A 21,808-nucleotide genomic window follows, 5' to 3' on the forward strand; every position below is an offset into this window, starting at 1 on the left:
CCTGGGGGGCACACCAAGCCCCTGGCATGGGGAGAAGGAAGCCTGGGCGGCACACCGAGCCCCTGGCATGGGGAGAATGGGAGACCCGGGAATGGGGGAGAAGAAGGGCCTGGGGGGCACACCGAGCCCCCGGACTTGGGGGAGGAGGTGGGGGTGGGTTGCAGGGAGTCCCTGAAATAGAGGGGAATGGGAAGGTGGCACACAGGGAGCTTGTAGAAGAAAATGGAGGGATGCAAGGAGCATGTGCAATGAGCTCAGCCTACAGAAGCAATGATGCTAGTTAATTCTCAGGTAGGACAGGGGCCGGGGGGGGAGGGGGGGGGGCTCTGAGGAGGTACAAGAGCAGTGGTGGGGCTTCATGGTTCTGGTGAAAACTTTATATATTACTCTCAACTCGCAGTAAGAGCGTGCGAGCAGTGCCCACTTTCACCCACCCCCTTCCTATGGTAGATGGCAAGAGACAGAGCTGTGGCAACCTTTACATACTGTTATATTCCCCTGAGGGAAAGAGAAACTCTCCATGCTCTGCAGTGCCTTGCTTGGTGTATTTTCCCCTCCCTGACATGGGGCCCTCTGGGCCCTCTGTGGTGTATGTCCTTTCACCATGCCATCCTCCTCACCTCCCCGTGTCGTTTCCAGCTAGAGCTGCAGGACGTGGCCAACAGGGTGAATCTGGGGCTGCTCCCCAGCTCAGAGGAGAGCTGGCCTATCGCCTGCCAGCTTTTGCGGAAGGGCACAGGGGGCATTCTCCACATCCACCAGAACGTGGAGTCCTTCCCAGCGAAGGCTCATTTGCACAGTGGCCACTTGGAGGAGCAGCAGCTGCAGCAATGTCCAGAGCAAGCTGTATCCAACAGGCAGGAGGACAGAATGGGTCAAAGGAACTGCAGGAGCCCAAAGGATGCTGACATCATGGATTCTGGGAGGGAGACCCAGGCAGCTGCGATCAGGGCCGAGTGGCAGAGGTGGGCAGAGACCACGGGAGCGCGGATCAGGGTTCTGCTTCAGCAGCTGCGTGGGAAGCCTTGGAGGACAAACATTCTGCACATTGAGCCAGTGAAATCCTACGCACCCCATGTGTATCACATAGTCCTGGATCTGGAGTGCCGCCCCCTCTCTTAGTTCACAGGGAGAGTGGAGTGCATCCTTGAGATTCCCCAGGAATGTCGCCCTCTTTGGTAGCAAACACTCACGGGGAGCTCAGGGCCCAAGCCTGAGAAGTGCACAAAGCCTACAGAGAGTTGAGTGCTCCCAGCTGGCACCCTGTGAACTGGTTCAGTCTGACACTGGTCTTTGCCTTCTGCTCTCCTGGAACCCATCTTCTCTCCAGACTGGCATGTAACAACTTGACCTGACCATGATGGTGCTCCCTGCAGCTGGTGCATTCCCTACTCCTTGTGATCTTCACTCTATTTCCATTTCCTGTAACTAGGTAAAACATTTGTTGTAAGTTTTATCTGCATGGGTCATGTCTCGCTGTTTTTCCCAGCGGGATGGCAGAGTTCTCCAGCACTCAGCTCCAAACTCTGTTCTCACTACTGATGCCAGCAAGAGACCTGGGCATATAAACTTAGCAGAATGTCTGAGTTCAGATTCACCAGTTGAGCCAGAGAGCATCTCAGTCCTGCACAGAGACTGCCACTGGTGCCAGGCTGTGGGAAAATTGTGGCTCTGTGATCACTAGGGCCTAGGCTGAGCCTTTGTGATCTAATCAGAAAACGCTGAGTGCTTTGCTTGTGGTATTCATTTGTTGTGGACATGTGAAGAGCTCCAGGACATAGTGCAGTCCCTGTGAGCTGACCTTGCTCCCTCTACTGCTGTCCTGGTCTATTCCTAATTACCGCACTACAATCCTGATCTTGCAGTGAGCCCCTGTACAGGCAGGGCTGTACAGGCTGATGTAAGTGGGGCTCTGTGTGGAGCCATTTATGGGATCGGGCCCTATGTACTTTATCACAACAGATATGAACTTTCCCGTTTCTTAGCATCTAAGGGGGCTTGTTCATGCTTTTGTTCCAAGCCTGGATCTGAAGTTGCTATGATGTTTGCCCACACGTTTCAGGAAGCCCAGGCAAGCAGATCCTCTGCTGCTACTTGGGATTTTTGGCCTGTCTCTGTTTAAAATAGTGAGAAATGAATGAATGTAGTGCTCCTGAAAGGTGCCAAACTGAGATCCCTGGAGACCAGAGCCTCTCCCCACAGAACAGGTACAGAGTCAGTGCAAGATTTCCCCACCCAGCAATTCTGCCTCACTCCTGCTCTGGATAGAACATAGGAACTGCCAAACTGGGTCACGCCAGAGGTGTATTGTAGTCTCCCATCTCTAACAGTAACCAGTACAAGCTGCTTCGGAGGAGGGTGCAAGAAACCCTGCAGAAAGCAGTTATGAAATATCCTGCCCACAATAATAATTTCTTCCTAATCCCTGTTTGTTAGAGGCTGGTTTGTGCCCTGAAGCAGGAGGTCTTAAATCCCTTCCAAACCTCTGCATTATTTGTAACCCTCACCATTCTAACTTGTGATGCCAATCCTTGCTGAGGTCAGTGAGATCTTGTGGCGGTGAGTTCCACAGATGAATTGTGTACTGTGTGGAAAAAGTATTTCCTTTTATCAATTTTTAATTCACCACCTTTTGCTTTCATTTTGTGTCCCCTTGTTCTTCTACAGTGAGAGAGGGTGAAGAAAAGCTCCTGAACTGCCTTCTCAATACCATTCATTGCCACCTCCTCTCCAGTGATTAATGCTAAGAGGGTAGTTGCCCATTTAATCCTTGATATAGGAACTGCCAAATAGGAAGCCATTTGGGATGTTGGGCTTTTCAAAGAGGCCACCTGTTCACTAGGAACTGAACTGGAACCACCACATTGATTTCACATAACCTACTGCTCAGCAGCCATGCAGTGGCAATGACTTCCAGTTACTGCTGACCTAGGCTGCAGTCAGGCCTGTGACTGAGAGGTGAAAGGCTCTGGATTAGGGTTGTTGATTAATCGCAGTTAACTCACGTGATTAACGAAAAAAATTAATCGCGATTAAAAAAATTAATCACGATTAATCACAGGTTTAATCGCACTTAAACAATAAAATACCAATTGAAATTTATTAAATATTTTGGATGTTTTTCTACATTTTCATATATATTGTATTCTATGTTGTAATTCAAATCAAAGTGTTGATTTTTGATTACAAATATTTGCAAAATGATAAATGATAAAATGTAAAAATGATAAATAAAAGAAATAGTATTTTCCAATTCACCTTATACAAGTTCTGTAGTACAATCTCTTTGCCGTGAAAGTGCAATTTACAAATGTAGATTTTTTTTTTGTTACATAACTGCGCTCAAAAACAAAACAATGTAAAACTTCAGAGCCTACAAGTCTACTCAGTCCTACTTCTTGTTCAGCCAATCTCTCAGACAAGCAAGTTTGTTTACATTTACAGGAGATAATGCTGCCCTCTTCTAATTTACAGTGTCACCAGAAAGTGAGAACAGGCACTTTTGTAGCCAGTATTGCAAGGTATTTATGTGCCAGATATGCTAAACATTTGTCTGCCCCTTCGTGCTTCAGCCACCGTTCCAGAAGACGTGTCCATGCTGATGACGCTTGTTAAAAAAAATAATGCGTTAATTAAATTTGTGACTGAACTCTTTGGGGGAGAATTGTATGTCCCCTGCCATATATTTCATGTTATAGCAGTCTCGGATGATGACCCAGCACATGTTGTTCATTTTAAGAACAAAAAGAAAAGGAGTACTTGTGGCACCTTAGAGACTAACAAATTTACTTGAGCATAAGCTTTCGTGGGCTACAGCTTACTTCATTGGATGCATTTGGTGGAAAATACAGTGAGGAGATTTATATACACAGAGAACATGAAACAATGGGTTTTATCGTACACACTGAAAGGAGAGTGATCACTTAAGATAAGCTATTACCAGCAGGGGCGGAGGAGAGGAAAAAAACCTTTTGTGGTGATAATCAAGATGGGCCATTTCCAGCAGTTGACAAGAATGTCTGAGGAACAGTGGGGGCTTGGGGGGGAGGGAAATAACATGGGGAAATGGTTTTACTTTGTATAATGACCCATCCATTCCCAGTCTTTATTCAAGCCTAAGTTAATAGTATCCAGTTTGCAAATTAATTCCAATTCAGCAGTCTCTCGTTGGAGTCTGGTTTTGAAGTTCTTTTGTTGAAGAATAGCCACTCTTAGGTCTGTAATCGAGTGACCAGAGAGATTGAAGTGTTCTCCGACTGGTTTTTGAATGTTATAATTCTTGACGTCTGATTTGTGTCCATTTTATTCTTTTATATAGAGACTGTCCAGTTTGACCAATGTACATGGCAGAGGGGCATTGCTGGCACATGATGGCATATATCACATTGGTAGATGTGCAGGTGAATGAGCCTCTGATAGTATGGTTGATGTGATTAGGCCCTCTGATGGTGTCCCCTGAATAGATATGTGGACAGAGTTGGCAACGGGCTTTGTTGCAAGGATAGGTTCCTGGGTTAGTGGTTCTGTTGTGTGGTTGCTGGTGAGTATTTGCTTCAGGTTGGGGGACTGTCTGTAAGCAAGGACTGGCCTGTCTCCCAAGATCTGTGAGAGTGATGGGTCGTCCTTCAGGATACGTTATAGATCCTTGATGATGCGTTGGAGAGGTTTTAGTTGGGGGCTGAAGGTGATGGCTAGTGGCATTCTGTTATTTTCTTTTTGGGCCTGTCCTGTAGTAGGTGACTTCTGTGTACTGTTCTGGAACCCCAACTTGGGGTATTCTATCTGCTACCCAAGGTCCATAAACCTGGAAATCCTGGACGCCTCATCATCTCAGGCATTGGCACCCTGACAGCAGGATTGTCTGGCTATATAGATTCCCTCCTCAGGGCCTACACTACCAGCACTCCCAGCTATCTTTGAGACACCACTGACTTCCTGAGGAAACTACAATCCATCAGTGATCTTCCGAAAAACACCATCCTAACCACTATGGATGTAGAAGCCCTCTACACCAACATTCCACGCAAAGATGGACTACAAGCCCGTCAGGAACAGTATCCCCGATAATGTCACGGCTAACCTGGTGGCTGAACTTTGTGACTTTGTCCTCACCCATAACTATTTCACATTTGGGGACAATGTATACCTTCAAATCAGTGGCACTGCAATGGGTACCTGCATGGCCACACAGCATGCCAACATTTTTATGGCTGACTTAGAACAACGCTTCCTCAGCTCTTTTCTCCTAATGCCCCTACTCTACTTGCACTACATTGATGACATCTTCATCATCTGGACCCATGGAAAAGAAGCCCTTGAGGAATTCCACCATGATTTCAACAATTTCCATCCCTCCCATCAACCTCAGCCTGGACCAGTCCACACAAGAGATCCACTTCCTGGACACTACGATGCTAATAAGTGATGGTCACATAAACACCACCCTATACCGGAAACCTACTGACAGCTATTCCTACCTACATATCTCAAGCTTTCATCCAGATCACACCACACAATCCATTGTCTATAGCCAAGCTCTACGATATAACCGCATTTGCTCCAACCCCTCAGACAGAGACAAACACCTACAAGATCTCTATCATGCATTCTTACAACTACAATACCCACCTGCTGAAGTGAAGAAACAGATTGACAGAGCCAGAAGAGTACCCAGAAGTCACCTACTACAGGACAGGCCCAACAAAGAAAATAACAGAACGCCACTAGCCATCACCTTCAGTCCCTAACTAAAATCTCTCCAACGCATCATCAGAGATCTACAACCCATCCTGAAGGATGATCCATCACTCTCACAGATCTTGGGAGACATGCCAGTCCTTGCTTACAGACAGCCCCCCAGTCTGAAGCAAATACTCACCAGCAACCACACAACAGAACCACTAACCCAGGAACCTATCCTTGCAACAAAGCCCATTGCCAACTGTGTCCAAATATCTAAAAGAACTTCAAAACCAGACTCCAATGAGAGACTGCTGAATTGGAATTAATTTGCAAACTGGATACAATTAACTTAGGCTTGAATAGAGACTGGGAGCGGATGGGTCATTACAAAAAGTAAAACTATTTCCCCATGTTATTCCCCCCTTCTCCCTCCCCCCACTGTTCCTCAGACTTTCTTGTCAACTGCTGGAAATGGCCCATCTTGATTATCACCACAAAAGATTTTCTTCCTCCCCCCCGCCCCTCCTGCTGGTAATAGCTCATCTTAAGTTATCGCTCTCCTTACAGTAAAAAGAAAAAGAGTACTTGCGGCACCTTAGAGACTAACAAATTCATCTGAGCATAAGCTTTTGTGAGCTACAGCTCACGAAAGCTTATGCTCAAATAAATTTGTTAGTCTCTAAGTTACCAAAAGTACTCCTTTTCTTTTTGCGAATACAGACTAACACGGCTGCTACTCTGAAACCTGTCATTTTAAGAACACTTTCACTGCAGATTTTACAAAAGCAAAGAAGGTACCAATGTGAGATTTCTAAACATAGCTACAGCACTCAACCCAAGGTTTAAGAATCTGAAATGCCTTCCAAAATCTGAGAAATGGGGGTGTGGAGCATGCTTTCAGAAGTCTTAAAAGAGCAACACTCCGATGCAGAAACTACAGAACCCGAACCACCAAAAAAGAAAACCAACCTTCTACTGATGGCATCTGATTCAGATAATGAAAATGAACATGCATTGGGTCTGCTCTGCTTTGGATCATTATTAGCAGAACCCATCATCAGCTTGGAAGCATGTCCCCGGGAATGGTGGTTGAAGCATGAAGGGACATATGAATCTTTAGCACATCTGGCATGTAAATATCTTGCGACACTGGCTGCAACGGTGCCATGTGAACACCTGTTCTCACTTTCAGGTGACATTGTAAACAAGAAGGGGGCAGCATTATCTCCTGCAAATGTAACCAAACTTGCGTGTCTGAGCGAATGGTTGAATAAGAAGTATGACTGAGTGGCTTTTTCCTTTCCCGATTCATCTGAGTTATCTGCCCAAATGAAAGATGGTTGCTATGTGCGCTGAGCCCTGGCACCAGCGGAGAGTATCAACATAGGAGGTGGACAGTCAAGAGTGGAAAAAAAATTACGACCATGCCCTTGAGATGAGCGAGACAGCTGTTGCCCTTCTTTGTTAGGTAGTTTCTAGTTGGTACCCACAGAAAATGCATGGAATTGAGAGATCACATGTTGCTCCCCATTCTCATCTGCGCCTCTTCCCTTGCCCACTACTTATTTGTGACTGGCAGTATACCAAGATCACAGGTACTCTGTGTAGAGGTTGGCCCTTGCGCAGGAAACAGAGCAGTTGGTTGGTGTATTTGGCTTTGAATTCTGATTGCAGACCCGAAGCTGTACTGCACACCTTCATGTCCCTGGTCACGAGAACCATGCCTTCCAAATGGCAGAGACTTTTATTTCAAGTAGACACAGGCAAACAAGGGAAATGATGAAACAGGTCCCTGATATGCAACTTATTCAATAACACAAGATTCTCCCACAGTGAACAATCAATGAACAACCCCAGCTGGACGGGGAAGTGGTAGAAATGTGTACAACTGCAGGAACTATTTGGAGTTTAGAGCATTACATTCACATGGGCCAAATAATCCAGCCCAACAGGTCACACCCGGCAGATAGATACCTTCTTGCCTGTCTGTGAATTGCTGCCTGCGAGATAGCATAACAGCTGCAGGTGCAGTCTCCTCCTCTGTGTGTACACGTGCTGCTGATACTGCTGTGATCTGGGTTGTCCAGGTGTTACATACACACCCACCCACCAACCACTGCCAGCCTCCAAAGCTTTTCACTGTCCTCTTTGAAATGTGGCAATCTCTCTCTCTAAAAATAACTGGAGTAGTTATTCATGCTTTGTGAGTGAGGGGCTGATAGCACTGACTACAACCAATTACATTATGTAGGACAGATGGGTGTGACGCCTGCTGCACAGTGCACCTGAATTCTGGCCTCAGAGCATCCCTATAACCACAGTCTTGGGCCCCAAATAGTTCTGCTAACAAAGCTTGATCCTGAGATGCAGCAGTGCATGTATCAGTAAACTGCTGCCAGTGCAAATTCAGTTCTGGCCTATAGCACTTTGGGCTATTTCTGTCTTGGGAATGCACCTTGTCTTTCTGTTATTCCTGTCTTAGGTCCTCACAGATCTCCCCCAGGCCTGCTGTACTGTCCCTGTAACTCCAGCTCATGTCCCATTCACACTACGCTTACTGTGCATCTGTGCTGGGGTGACCCTACAGCCCTGAGATCTGGTTGAGGGAGAAAGAAAGCGTGTGGAAAGAAGTCTCTCCTTGTGCTTTTAATTCTGGCTCATTCCAGATACAGCATTGCCTTTATATGCTTCCCTCTGCCTCTGATCTCTATTTCCTGAAGGACAATAGCAGAGAGGCTGAAAACTCCCAAGAGGGTGGTTTTATGTGCACACCTAGGGCTCTCCTTTATAACACAGAGATAGAGTGGAGTGTAAATGATGGTGACTCATGTGTATTTTATGAGCCACCTCCCCAGCACAGGATGTCACTGAATCTAGAGCAGTGCCTTAGAGTAGCAATTGGATTCATTTTAGGGAGCTCTGGGGAGCAGCAGAGGGGGCCAGTCAGGGTGAGGGAAGGAATTTACCCAGATGATGCTGGCATGGTTTTTGAGAGTTCAGTCAAGAATTTCTGCATGTTCCTGTTGTTTCCCTCTGCAGAGGGAGAGCTTTGAAAACTAGTCAGACCCCACCCAGATTAATTCCTACTGTAGCAGTTTCTGTGTGTGTGCTCTCTGGGCGGAGCTGGCTTCCCTAGCTCTCATGCTGCAGGAGCCTTCATGCAAATAAACCACAGGCTCTACTACAGCAAAACACACTTGGGTGACCAGGGCAAAGCACAGAGTGACCTGAGCCTTTGGGTCTAACTGCCCCACACTTTGAGGAGAAGGAGACTGGACCTGAACAGGATCTGTAACTGAGTTTCACACCAGGTCCCTGTTTCTGTAACGGGCTGAACCAACATCCTGGACCCAAACAACCCCAACTATTGAGGATTCCAAAAGCCAGAAATGAAGTGTGCTGCTCAGGCCCTTTTCCAGTGCAAAACAACCTCCAAATCTAGCATGCAGGGCCCTTCTAGAAACCAATCCTGGGAATCCAAGATAAAGCACTTATGGGGCATATTTGAGTAGTTCAGAGAAAGGGGAAGGGGCCCAGTCAGCTCTGCATGTTCAGGAAACGCTGATGACTGATGCAGATGTGTTCAGACAGGAGGGGATGGAGTCTCCTTGCCCTTTTCATTCCCACACTTTAAGGGAATCCTCTGAAGAGCCTTCCCATGAGCTTCTGAGCACTGGGAAGCAACACAAACAATTGGGATTTTATTCTCCTCCTAAATAAAAAAAAAAGCAGTGGTTGGTTCTTCTAAGACTGTCTGCTGTGACGCTATAGCCTGAATTACTTTAGCCAGTAGCATGGCCTGTAATCACAGCAAGCAAGATTAGTAACCAACACCTGTCAAAACTATATCAAGGAGTTGTACTGTATCCTTAATATATGTCAACTGTTATAATCAAAGCCTCAGCTTGTTTTATATCCCCTGCTCAAAATGAGCCTGTGTGGCTATGGCACCGTGACACGCCTGCAAAAGGACATGCCACTCAGAAGAGTTTGAAATAGAAGAACAGATCCCATGTGTCCTTGGTTTGAAAAGCAACCTGCAAATGCAGATGATCGAAGAGATGTTTAACTTGGCTACAGTATAAGAGGCAAAAGACATTCTTAAATGCTTCGATGAGGCATTCAGTGGGCTGAGGTACATTAAGGACATAATACAACTCCTGGTTATAGATCTTGGCATGCTGCCAAAAATACACTTACCCCAGAATGACCAATGGGCATGGATAAAGTAAAATCGGAAATTGACTGGAGAGTAAAATTGGATCTTATTGAGCAAATACAGATGCCAGCTGACTGGGTTAACAGTGTGGTCACTGGAATCATAACAAACAAGGATTTGTATAGTTCCCTTCCCTTTGTACTGGGCAGAAGTATAAGGAAGTCTTAATGTGAGCAGTGGCTTAATATCATGTTTTGTGTTTCTTCCCTACATCCTAGGGACTGATTCTATTAAGGGTTGTCTTTTGTTTCTTTTCTCCTTGTGTTGCTTGGTGTTTTGATCTTTATTTACTGGCTGTGATAATTTTATTGTTAAATTTTACTAGTAAAAGAAGCAGCAGCAGAATTCATTAGCAATGTGGGGCAGTGGCTGAGAGCCAGTTTCATCTCAGCACATCTCACTAGCATACACTATGTAAAAATCACAGAATCTGCCAGCCAAGAGCTAACCTGCAAACTGATTACTAATTTATTTGCACATGCAACTATTATCTGGCTCACACAGGGTTAGTCCTCTGAGCTGGACCAAATCCAGGAGTTCTGTCCCTTCTCTCCCATAGCTTTTAGGGTCAGAAGGGATCAGTATGATCATCTAGTCTGACCTCCTGTACAGAGAATTTCACCCAGTAATTCTTCCATCTAGCTAAATAACTTGTGGTGCAAGTAGAGCAGATCTTTTAGACAGAGAATCTACCACATCCTTTGGGTAAACTGTTCCAGTGGCTAATTATCCTCTGTGTTAAAAATATCTGCCTTGTTTCTAGACTGAATATTTCTAATGTCAATATTCAGCGATTAGATCTTGTTATGCCTTTGTCTGCTATATTAAAGAGCCATCTAGTATTGTCTGTCTTCTTCCTTTTTGAGTAATTCTAAGACCATGAGCAAGTAACCTATCAACCTTCTCTTTGATAAACCAAATAAAATGAGATTCTTAAGTGTCTCATTGAAAGGATGGTTTTCCAGACCATGAATTGTTCTTGTAGCTCTTTCTAGACCTTTTCAAATGTTTCAACATCCTTTTCAAAGGGTGGTGATCAGACTTGAATACAGTATCATCTCCCTACTCCTACTTAATAATCCCCCAGTCAAGGATTGCATTAGCCCTCTTACCCATAACTTCACTTGGGGAGCTTTGGTTCTCTGCCTTGATCCCTAAGTCCTTTAGTGTTTCCCTTTCACACCGACCGCACATTTACAAGCACTAGCCAAGGGGCTGCAGAGCAGAATTTAGGTGTGTGAGATTGCAGAACTAGAATTGCAGGGGGCACTGGTTTGTGCATGCACACGCTTGTGTATGTAGGTGTCAACATGGGACTATCTGAGCTGCTGCATGTCAGAAGTAAAATGTGCCAGCAGAGCTGTGTGTAGGCCCAGGCCTGCAACTTCAGTGATGCTGTGAGAGCAGGATTCAAGTACATTGTCAGAGGCAAGCAGCTTGCATGGTCACCCACCTATACTGTGTACTGTAACTGGCTGTAGTGACTGCAAGCAGCCGCTAACTTCATGAGCACTGAAAAATTGCCTATGATTTTTCAAAGAGAGAGAGAGTGAAACATTTCAGAGAAGACAGTGCAAAGCTTGAGGGCTGGGCAGTGATGCTGCGACTTGCGTGTTATGTGGAGGTGGCACAGAGAGAAACGAGGCCAGTGTGGGATTGATTAGTGCAGCCATTGTGCTGATTCTCAGGCAGCAGTACCCAGATAAAGGAGCAGGCAGCTATCTCCAGGGTGTGACCTTTTAGGCTGCAGTGGTTGGGCCCATGTAGATTTAATGCTCTGCATACTAGAAATGTCTCCTGGGTTAAACTTCTGCTTGTTTCAGCCTCTTACTGTGTCTTGTTTAGGTTGCACACTGGCTGTGCACTAACCTGAACTTCCTTTATGGAATAAACTGCATGTCCTTTCCTAAAAGGAAAATTCCTAAATTTTCAAGATAGGACATTAGTAAATGTATTGGGTCAGCATGCTACCCTTTCACCTCCCAGGATTAGAATTCACTATGCAGATCACCAGTGCATTGAGTTTGATGTTCTCAGACTAGGATGGTGGAAGCATTTGCTCACTTCACAACATGGAAAAATGTATCACTGCTAGCAGTATTGGCTTGTGTTTGTTACATTGGATTACCCACCTGTGGCTTGAGGTAGGAGCATGCCGCAGGTCAGGATTAAAATGGATTTAGAGAGCTGTGGGCGGGCCCCAGTACTGGATTAGCAGTGTGATTGGAGATCAGCGGCGAGGTGCATTGGCAGTGCATGTGTGTGTGTGTGTCAGAACTGACACCTGGCTGGCCTGATTTATGTCTGACTCCAGACAAGTCCTGTCTGTCAAGCTCCTTCAACATCACAAAGCCCTACAGCTCATCAGAGCCAACCTCATGCAAGGCTGTTCAGGCAGCTGCATCACAGCAGGGTGGGTGTTCAGGGGAACAGATGTGAGAGGCAAGTTCTGCTGTGTCACCTTAGCAAACATTTACTGAGCAGCCATGTTAGGGCCTGCTCCTGAGAAGTGCTGGGTACCTCCAAACCCTAGCAGATGCAGGTGCTCTGCACCTCTCAGGATTGGGTCCTCAGCACAGTCCTTTTCATTACTGCTAGGATGAGGGAACATCCCGACAGGGACTCAACGTTCAAGTCTTTCTCAGTGTGACTGAGTTAGTTTCAAGTTGCGTAGTGTGTTAATGTGGCAGCTCTTCACCTCTGGAGACTGGGGTCCAGCTCTGGCTCAGGTCAGACCATGAAGAAAAATTAGTTGCATGGTTCCTTGCATGTGCTTAGAAACATTTGTGCTTAGAAACATTGCAGATATCACCACACACAACCCTGGGCAATGCCAGACTGGGGTCCATGTTGTCCAGTGGCCTGTCACCAACACTGGCCTCACCAGCTTCTTCAGGGCAAGGTGCAAGAAGCCCCAAAGTGGACAATTCTGGAACAGTCTTCCCAGAGGGGAAATTTCTCACCAACAAACTGAGTTAATTGTTGGTTTATGTCTTCAGTTATATCCCTTAACTTATTTAATCCTTTCATCTAATTGGATACTCTCCTTTTCAACATTCATATCTAGTCCCTTTTTAGCCCTGCTAAACTCTTTACTATCTTGTTTCAGAGTAGCAGCCGTGTTAGTCTGTATTCGCAAAAAGAAAAGGAGGACTTGTGGCACCTTAGAGACTAACAAATTTATTTGAGCATAAGCTTTTGTGAGCTACAGCTTATGCTCAAATAAATTTGTTAGTCTCTAAGGTGCCACAAGTCCTCCTTTTCTTTTTACTATCTTGTAGCAGTGAGTTCCACAGATTATTATGCATCATGTAAAATGTATTTCCTTTCATCAGTTTTAAATTTGCTGCTTTTCAATTTCATTGACTGCCCCCTTGTTCTTGCATTGGAGGGTATAGGGCACCTGAATGGTCACCTCTTCATGTAAAGCCATGCCAAGTTGATGTCTGATACCAAGCGATGTCACCCCTGAAACTCTCAGGGGATGCTGCATGGTCACGGCCGGATGCATGGGCTGAGTTGGAGGTGGGACTGGAATAGCAGGTGTTGGCTCAGGAGGATGGGGGGCTGGAACAGGGCAGGCGCTGGCTTAGGAGGGGGGGCCATTACCAGGGCGGGGGGGGGGCTGGAACAGGGCAGGTGTTGGCTCAGGAGGATGGGGGGGGCTGGAACAGGGCAGGCGCTGGCTCAGGAGGGGGGGCCATTACCAGGGCGGGGGGGGGGGGCTGGAACAGGGCAGGTGTTGGCTCAGGAGGATGGGGGGGCTGGAACAGGGCAGGCGCTGGCTTAGGAGGGGGGGCCATTACCAGGGCGGGGGGGGCTGGAACAGGGCAGGTGTTGGCTCAGGAGGGGGTTACTAGGGCTGGGGGGATGGAACATGACAGGCGGTGGCTCAGGATGGGGAGGCCCCTGGGGGGGGTGTCGTGTCGTGTCGTGTCGTGTCGTGTCCCGTCCCCCTCCCCGATGCTAGAGGCCCCGTGCGCTCCCCAGCTCCTCCCCGGCTGGGCCCGGTCCCTTTAAGGGCGGGAGCAGGTGCGAGGGGGCGCGGCCCCTTTAAGGAGCCGGCCCCGCCCCCTCGCGGCGAAAGTTTCAGCCTGGTGCAGCCGCGGGGCCGGGAGACGCTGCAGGTACCGCGCCGGGCACTGCCCAGCCCAGCCCCCTTCCCGGCGGCTCCTGGGAGTGGGCGGGGCCGGCCGGCCGGTGGGTGCCGCTTGCGGAGCCCGGGGGCAGCCGCGGATCGGGGCGGTGGCCGCGGGCGGGCCTGGGGCCGGGGCGATGGGACGGTGAAGCCCGAGGAGCCGCGCTGGCGTGCAGGGGGCGGCCTGGACACTCCTGTCTCCGGCCCTGGGGGGCAGCGGGGACACGTGGGTGCCGGCAGGTCCCTGTGCCGGAGCGGGGCTATCCCCGCCGCCCGGGGGGGCGGACGGCGTGACCGGGGAATTGCTGGGGCGCTGGCTGGAAAGCGGCTGCTGCTTTGGCCGTGGCCTGACTCTCTCCTTGCCTTGCCAGGGGCTTTCCAGGGCTGAGCGATCGCTGACCTTGCGGCGGAGCCCGGACATCGCCGAATTGTGTGTCGCTTGGGGTGCTGGCCCCAGGCCGGTTCGCTGGGACGGGCTGCTGGTTGTGATCCCGACTTCCTGGCATTCCTGGAGAGGTTTGTCTTTCGGATAGCAGAGCCTGGCTTATTGCAGACGTGTTTCCTATCCAGCGGCACAGCTGGGACAGCACAAGCAGGGTGTAGATGCCAGTTCTGGAGCGTGTGTGGTAAGCAAGCTCTGGGATTGCTGTACGGTGGTGGGTAGATTAGGGGTGTGCCGCATAGTAGTGCATGGTTGGTGTTTGTCGTGTGGCGGGCATGAGGGGTTTGGTGTCTGGGTCAGGCTGACTCTGTGGCAGTTCGCTGCTTAAGCTGGGCAGGAATCTGCTCCCACTCCTGGGCCTTCAGTCTCCAGCTCTCGGGGCAGGTCAGTGAGGAGGGGAGAGGAAGGATTGCAGCTTGTGTTGGATGGGGAGGGAGAGTTTGTTTCCAGATCTGCTCAAGAGCCTTCTAGTACCTTGCACTGCAGTCCCAGGCTTCCGGCTACAGGAAAGGACCGTGACTCTGATAACTCAGTTCCCTGCTTCATCTGGATGGTGGGAGGATGCAGTCGTTTGCTTCGGTGAGGCGCATATGCTGTTCCTGTCATGAAGGAAGGGGACTTATAAGTACCTAGGTAGAGGCTGTATTTCTCTTATACGCTTGGACATTGCTTGGTGTTCATGTGGAATAATAGCTATGGGACTGTTGTGTTGAAACCTTCTCCCCTTCTCCCCATCTGTGAGTCACATTCCTAATTAAAACCTTTATCCATTTGCAAATACTTTTTCTCCTATTCACAGAGGTGCTCCTGTGCGTGTGGAACACGGGAGACAGGCCAATTTCAGACTGTGTAAGAAAATGCAATGTGGATTTGTTAACATATACAGATGTGAGAGAGAGAGAGTGATTGGTGTAACTTGTGTGGTCTAAGGTCTAAATTAGAGAAGGTGGTGGTAGCTTCAGTTCACACCCTGAAGTTGCTTTCTGTGCTGAGTCCTTTCTTCTGACCTCTGGCATGGCAGCTTTAATTTGGGGGCCCAATCCAGAGATGGTGTGGAAGTGGGGATGGGGGGCGAAGGTGGAGGGATGGAACTGTTTCCATGTGAGGAGAGATTAGGAAGACTGGGACAACTAAGTGGGGATGTGACAGAGATCTATAAAATCATGACTGGGGTGGAGAAAGTAAATAAGAAGTGTTATTTATCCCTTCTCATCACCCATGGACCAGGTGTCACCCAATGATACTAATAGGCAGCAGGTTTAAAACAAATAAAAGGAAGTACTGTGGAAGTCAACCTGTGGAACTCATTGCCAGGGGATGTTGTGAAGGCCAAAAGTATAACTTGGTTCAAAAAAGAAAGGTCCATCAATGGCTATTAGCCAAGATGGTCAGGGGCACAACCCGATACTCTGGGTGGCCCTAAACCTCTGATTGCTAGAAGCTGGGACTGGATGATGGGATGGATCACTTGATAAATTGCCTTATTTTGTTCGTTCCCTCTGAAGCATCTGGCATTGGCTGCTGTTGGAAGACAGGATGGTGGGCTACGTGGCCATACTAGGTCAGAGCAATGGTCTATTCTTATGTTCTTAGGGATATGGGTTACATGTTGGGAAATGAGACTTTAGAGTCCAGCTACTGTAATGCAGAGAGGGTTAGCAGAAGGTGTAATCTAAAGAGGTATGCACTCCCTCTGTATTAACTAGAGTTGGCCCAGAGCTTATGCACTTCTTAGATACAGGTAGATGATAGCTAGGTGAGGAAGGGTTCTCGCAGGGTGCCTGTTGGCAGCCTTTCCTATGCAGTTACACATATCAGGAAAGCCTGACAGCCCCAGATCTTGAGGAAGTCAGGCACTGCCAAATACTTGGTTAGCTTCCCCCTGGGTTGGAGGGAAGCCAGCATGTAGTCCTAGGGCTGTTTCTCTACAAGAGAATAAAAAGCAGTGGCCCTCCCAGGCTGGACTGGGATTGCAGGGCTCTTGGCTCTTTAGAGATGGAAGTGAGTGGGTACTTACGGGTCTGAGTCTTGCTCTGGCACTGTCCTGGAGTCCTTTTCTTGACCTGCTGCTCACAAACCGGGTAGAATTAGTGGGGGAAGCAAAAGTGGATGGGAATCTGGGAGGCAGTGACCATGAGTTGGTTGAGTTCAGGATCCTGACGCAGGGAAGAAAGGTAAGCAGCAGGATACGGACCCTGGACTTCAGGAAAGCAGACTTTGACTCCCTCAGGGAACAGATGGCCAGGATCCCCTGGGGGACTAACATGAAAGGGAAGGGAGTCCAGGAGAGCTGGCTGTATTTCAAGGAATCCCTGTTGAGGTTACAGGGACAAACCATCCCGATGAGTCGAAAGAATAGTAAATATGGCAGGCGACCAGCTTGGCTTAATGGTGAAATCCTAGCGGATCTTAAACATAAAAAAGAAGCTTACAAGAAGTGGAAGGTTGGACATATGACCAGGGAAGAGTATAAAAATATTGCTCGGGCATGTAGGAAAGATATCAGGAGGGCCAAATCGCACCTGGAGCTGCAGCTAGCAAGAGATGTCAAGAGTAACAAGAAGGGTTTCTTCAGGTATGTTGGCAACAAGAAGAAAGCCAAGGAAAGTGTGGGCCCCTTACTGAATGAGGGAGGCAAGCTAGTGACAGAGGATGTGGAAAAAGCTAATGTACTCAATGCTTTTTTGCCTCTGTTTTCACTAACAAGGTCAGCTCCCAGACTGCTGTGCTGGGCATCACAAAATGGGGAAGAGATGGCCAGCCCTCTGTAGAGATAGAGGTGGTTAGGGACTATTTAGAAAAGCTGGACGTGCACAAGTCCATGGGGCCGGACGAATTGCATCCGAGAGTGCTGAGGGAATTGGCGGCTGTGATTGCAGAGCCCTTGGCCATTATCTTTGAAAACTCGTGGCGAACGGGGGAAGTCCCGGATGACTGGAAAAAGGCTAATGTAGTGCCCATCTTTAAAAAAGGGAAGAAGGAGGATCCTGGGAACTACAGGCCGGTCAGCCTCACCTCAGTCCCTGGAAAAATCATGGAGCAGGTCCTCAAAGAATCAATCCTGAAGCACTTAGAGGAGAGGAAAGTGATCAGGAACAGTCAGCATGGATTCACCAAGGGAAGGTCATGCCTGACTAATCTAATCGCCTTTTATGATGAGATTACTGGTTCTGTGGATGAAGGGAAAGCAGTGGATGTATTGTTTCTTGACTTTAGCAAAGCTTTTGACACGGTCTCCCACAGCATTCTTGTCAGCAAGTTAAGGAAGTATGGGCTGGATGAATGCACTATAAGGTGGGTAGAAAGCTGGCTAGATTGTCGGGCTCAACGGGTAGTGATCAATGGCTCCATGTCTAGTTGGCAGCCGGTGTCAAGTGGAGTGCCCCAGGGGTCGGTCCTGGGGCCCGTTTTGTTCAATATCTTCATAAATGATCTGGAGGATGGTGTGGATTGCACTCTCAGCAAATTTGCGGATGATACTAAACTGGGAGGAGTGGTAGATACGCTGGAGGGGAGGGATAGGATACAGAAGGACCTAGACAAATTGGAAGATTGGGCCAAAAGAAATCTAATGAGGTTCAATAAGGATAAGTGCAGGGTCCTGCACTTAGGATGGAAGAATCCAATGCACCGCTACAGACTAGGGACCGAATGGCTCGGCAGCAGTTCTGCGGAAAAGGACCTAGGGGTGACAGTGGACGAGAAGCTGGATATGAGTCAGCAGTGTGCCCTTGTTGCCAAGAAGGCCAAGGCATTTTGGGATGTATAAGTAGGGGCATAGCGAGCAGATCGAGGGACGTGATCGTTCCCCTCTATTCGACACTGGTGAGGCCTCATCTGGAGTACTGTGTCCAGTTTTGGGCCCCACACTACAAGAAGGATGTGGATAAATTGGAAAGAGTACAGCGAAGGGCAACAAATGATTAGGGGTCTAGAGCACATGACTTATGAGGAGAGGCTGAGGGAGCTGGGATTGTTTAGTCTGCAGAAGAGAAGAATGAGGGGGGATTTGATAGCTGCTTTCAACTACCTGAAAGGGGGTTTCAAAGAGGATGGCTCTAGACTGTTCTCAATGGTAGCAGATGACAGAACGAGGAGTAATGGTCTCAAGTTGCAATGGGGGAGGTTTAGATTGGATATTAGGAAAAACTTTTTCACTAAGAGGGTGGTGAAACACTGGAATGCGTTACCTAGGGAGGTGGTAGAATCTCCTTCCTTAGAGGTTTTTAAGGTCAGGCTGACAAAGCCCTGGCTAGGATGATTTAACAGGGACTTGGTCCTGCTTGAGCAGGGGTTGGACTAGATGACCTTCTGGGGTCCCTTCCAACCCTGATATTCTATGATTCTATGATTCTATGGAGGGTGCAGTGTTCCTAGGGAAGTATTGGCTCCATTGTCCTCAGGCCCTCCCCACTTTACTAAAGGAGCAAAGCCTGGGGAGTTTGGAAGTGTAGTGATCAGAGAACACATGGTGAGATGAGGCTCCCTTGGGAGGCCAGTTCACTCTGTCAGAACAAGAGCTTACTCAACCTGTTCAGCTTCATTTTTCTCTTCATGGTCACTTGGGTGCAAGAAGACATTGCACAGGGAGAAGCAAAGTGGATCTGATCTCTTGCATGTATTCTTGGGCTAATATTTCTTGCATCTGCAAACAGCCTCCACTGTCCTGAGTCCTTCCCCTAGTCTGAGTGAGGACACTCCATCTTCAAGTGGTGACCCTTCTCTGCTCTAACCCCTGGGTTGTAGAGGCCCTCACAATGAGTGTCAGGGAGTGTACTAGAGTGGCTGCTTTCAGGGGGACCTATAGAACAAAAGCCGCCTTCTGGAGGTAGCTGCACTAAAGAGAGAGCTTGTCAAACTTCTTCTCAGAAGAAATGTCTCATATTCATCTGTCTGGATACATGACTGAGAACTTAAAAGTTAGTCTGAGAAAAGACCTGTCCAGTCCCTCTAAGTATTGATCCCAAAATGGATACTCCTGAGGCAGAACTAAAAGGGAAGATGCTGTCCCCTCTGCAGACTTGCCTTCTGATGCCTAAGCATTCATTTGGCTGGCAATTTAGAAAAGCCAATTCTAAACAAACAGAATCTTAGCAACTTCCATTCTTCTCACAAGCCCGATTGGTACTCCACTATCTTAGAAGCTGCTCACTGTTGATTTTCTTCAGGCCTAGAACTCTAGATACCCATCTAAAACGGATCCCATTGTGAGGAAAAGTGCTACAGTGGAGTTAAAGGGGAGAGAATAAATGAGGGTATCACCAAAGCATACTGACGGGGAACAGTTGAGGATATTGTCTCTTCCAGATGTTCAACCCAGTCCTTCTTCCCCAGAAATTATGCTACAGAAAATGTGGAAGTGGTCAATACAGATGTGATTCTAGAGAGGTCTCAAATCTGCATCCTGCTTTCTTAGCTAAAATCCCTGCAGCTGATACAGACTCAGTGGAATGTGTCAGGAGCATGGAGCTCCAGGAATGGGGGAGAGCTAGGAATGGAAAGCTATTTCTATGGCTAGAGTCTGAGGAGATATTCTGGGGTAGGGCTTGATAATGGTGACTGAGTAGGAAGTGAATTGGCATAGATAAGCATGTTAACTGGGTGCTGCAGAAAGACTCTGTCATTACTTTGCTTGCTCCTGGGTGGTCTTTCTAAGTGCCAATTACTGTGGTATCCAGACAAGACTTGTAACTAGTTTACAGCAAGTCGTGAAGTAAGAAATGCATCTCACTCCTTGACATGGGGCTGAGGGACTGTTTCAGCCAGGATCTGAATAAAGTACTGGTAGTGATTTCAATCAGCCTACTAATATTCCCCATTGCTTTTGTTCTTATTGCTACTTTTTTCCATTCCTTTGGAACCCAGATTCTACCTTCTTGCATGTTTGTAGAACAAGGCCATTTAAAGGAACATGGGCAGTTTAAAATTCATGTGTTACCTTTCTTAGCAACCTAAATAAAGGACATCTTGGGTTATTAAAAATCTAATGTTAACGGTTTTTCATGTCATTCTGCTTGAACAATGATCTGCTGATCAGTTTCATTTTCCAGTTCTCACATGGATTAGCACAGTACTGTAAACCAGAGGGTGATGCTTTTTAAACACTCCAGGTGGTATTTCTAGTCATCTCAGAATCTTGTGAAAATAGTTTTTTTATGAAGAAACAAAGCACTGGGGCCAAATCCCTTGGCTTTTTGTCTTTAACACTTCACCCATCACAATGGGAATGGTGTGCCTTTTTTAAAACACAAACTCTTGCTTAAATAGACTGATAATGTGACTAAGAAACCAACGAAGATGAGTTGCTTAGTAGAGGTGGCTCTTTAACGAAAGGTCGAACAAAACCTGGAACCTAAGTACCCTAAAGAGGCGGTTTACAAGATGAGGTTATTTATGCAGAGTTGATCTTTGGTGCAGTATCTTTCTCTGTATAAACAAGTTTTAGAAGTTTGTCACACTGGGTACAGTAAATTCCAATAGTGCAACTTATTTTTGCTTAGTGTCTTCAGTTTGAAAATAGCACAGGGGTTAATATATTGCTCTGTCTTGATCTGTGCTCTCGAGTTCATTCATAGGCAAATCCTAAGGCCCGGGTTGGCTTTCTTTTGTATTTTTAAAAAAAAACAAAACAAAACCCTCAAACACATTTGAGCTAGAGCTCAATGAGACTCTAGACCTCCTTTTGGGAGTCCTGGCCTCCTGCTCCTAGGGAATCCCTGATTCCCACTGTTCTGGGAAGTAACAGCACATCTGTAGCCATAACAATGGAGTGTGATGTCATCTAGGAGACAGGAGGGTCATTCAGGGGCAGCATTGCGGGAGTGTGAACTTCCTGCTGGTGGTAGGGGAAAATGCATCCCTGGAGAAAGCCATGGGCTAGACCAGGAAATGAACCTGCAAGGCTCTGGGTGAACAAGGCAGGGGCAGTGCTACTCTTGATAGCAGCGTATGCTAGCTGTTCTGTGCTTCAGAGCCCCGAGGAGCCTGTTCCTGAGATGGGGGAGGGACACTTGGCGCTCTTCTTGTGGTGTGCCTGACCCCAATAGGCTGAGCTGGGACAGGAAGTGACTTAGATATGGGCCAAGCTTTCTAGAAATACTACAAGCAGCTGCTCATGGCAGCTTACTGATGGGCCTAATCTTTTTGCTCTCCTCTCTCTTCTGGGCTCTGAGGGGAGCCTCATAGGCCAGATCCTATACCCTGTGCTTCCAAGGTTCTTGCAGTAGCCCTGCTTCCTTGGAGTTGGGGAGGTCTGCAGCTCAGAAGGCCATTGCTGTGCTTGGACACTTGGGCCTGTGTCAGCAGGGGAGGCCCAGCGCTGTAACTC

At 47.6% G+C, this 21,808-nt stretch overlaps 2 protein-coding genes across 7 annotated transcripts in view; both read left to right on the top strand.

Annotated features, from left to right (window-relative positions):
* Positions 1-14,540, top strand: part of TRMT12 (tRNA methyltransferase 12 homolog) — a 20,429-nt gene extending 5,889 nt beyond the window's left edge. For 5 of the 6 annotated variants that reach the window (XM_043492939.1, XM_038415082.2, XM_043492941.1 and 2 more), the window contains one exon: positions 640-2,737. In XM_043492939.1, coding sequence (XP_043348874.1) covers positions 640-1,122 — 483 coding nt within the window. In that variant the 3' untranslated portion in view covers positions 1,123-2,737. Of the gene's footprint in view, positions 1-639; positions 2,738-14,410 lie in introns of those variants that run through there. The other variant, XR_006274467.1, reaches the window with a different exon arrangement.
* The window catches only part of SYTL4 (synaptotagmin like 4), a 25,281-nt gene continuing 17,998 nt past the window's right edge, over positions 14,526-21,808 (top strand). Inside the window, 1 exon segment of the mRNA XM_038415084.2 lies at positions 14,526-14,665. The gene's annotated coding sequence lies outside the window, so the exon portion shown is untranslated.

Source organism: Dermochelys coriacea, chromosome 9, assembly GCF_009764565.3.
Source record: "Dermochelys coriacea isolate rDerCor1 chromosome 9, rDerCor1.pri.v4, whole genome shotgun sequence".
In the NCBI taxonomy this organism is placed as follows: Eukaryota; Metazoa; Chordata; order Testudines; family Dermochelyidae; genus Dermochelys; species Dermochelys coriacea.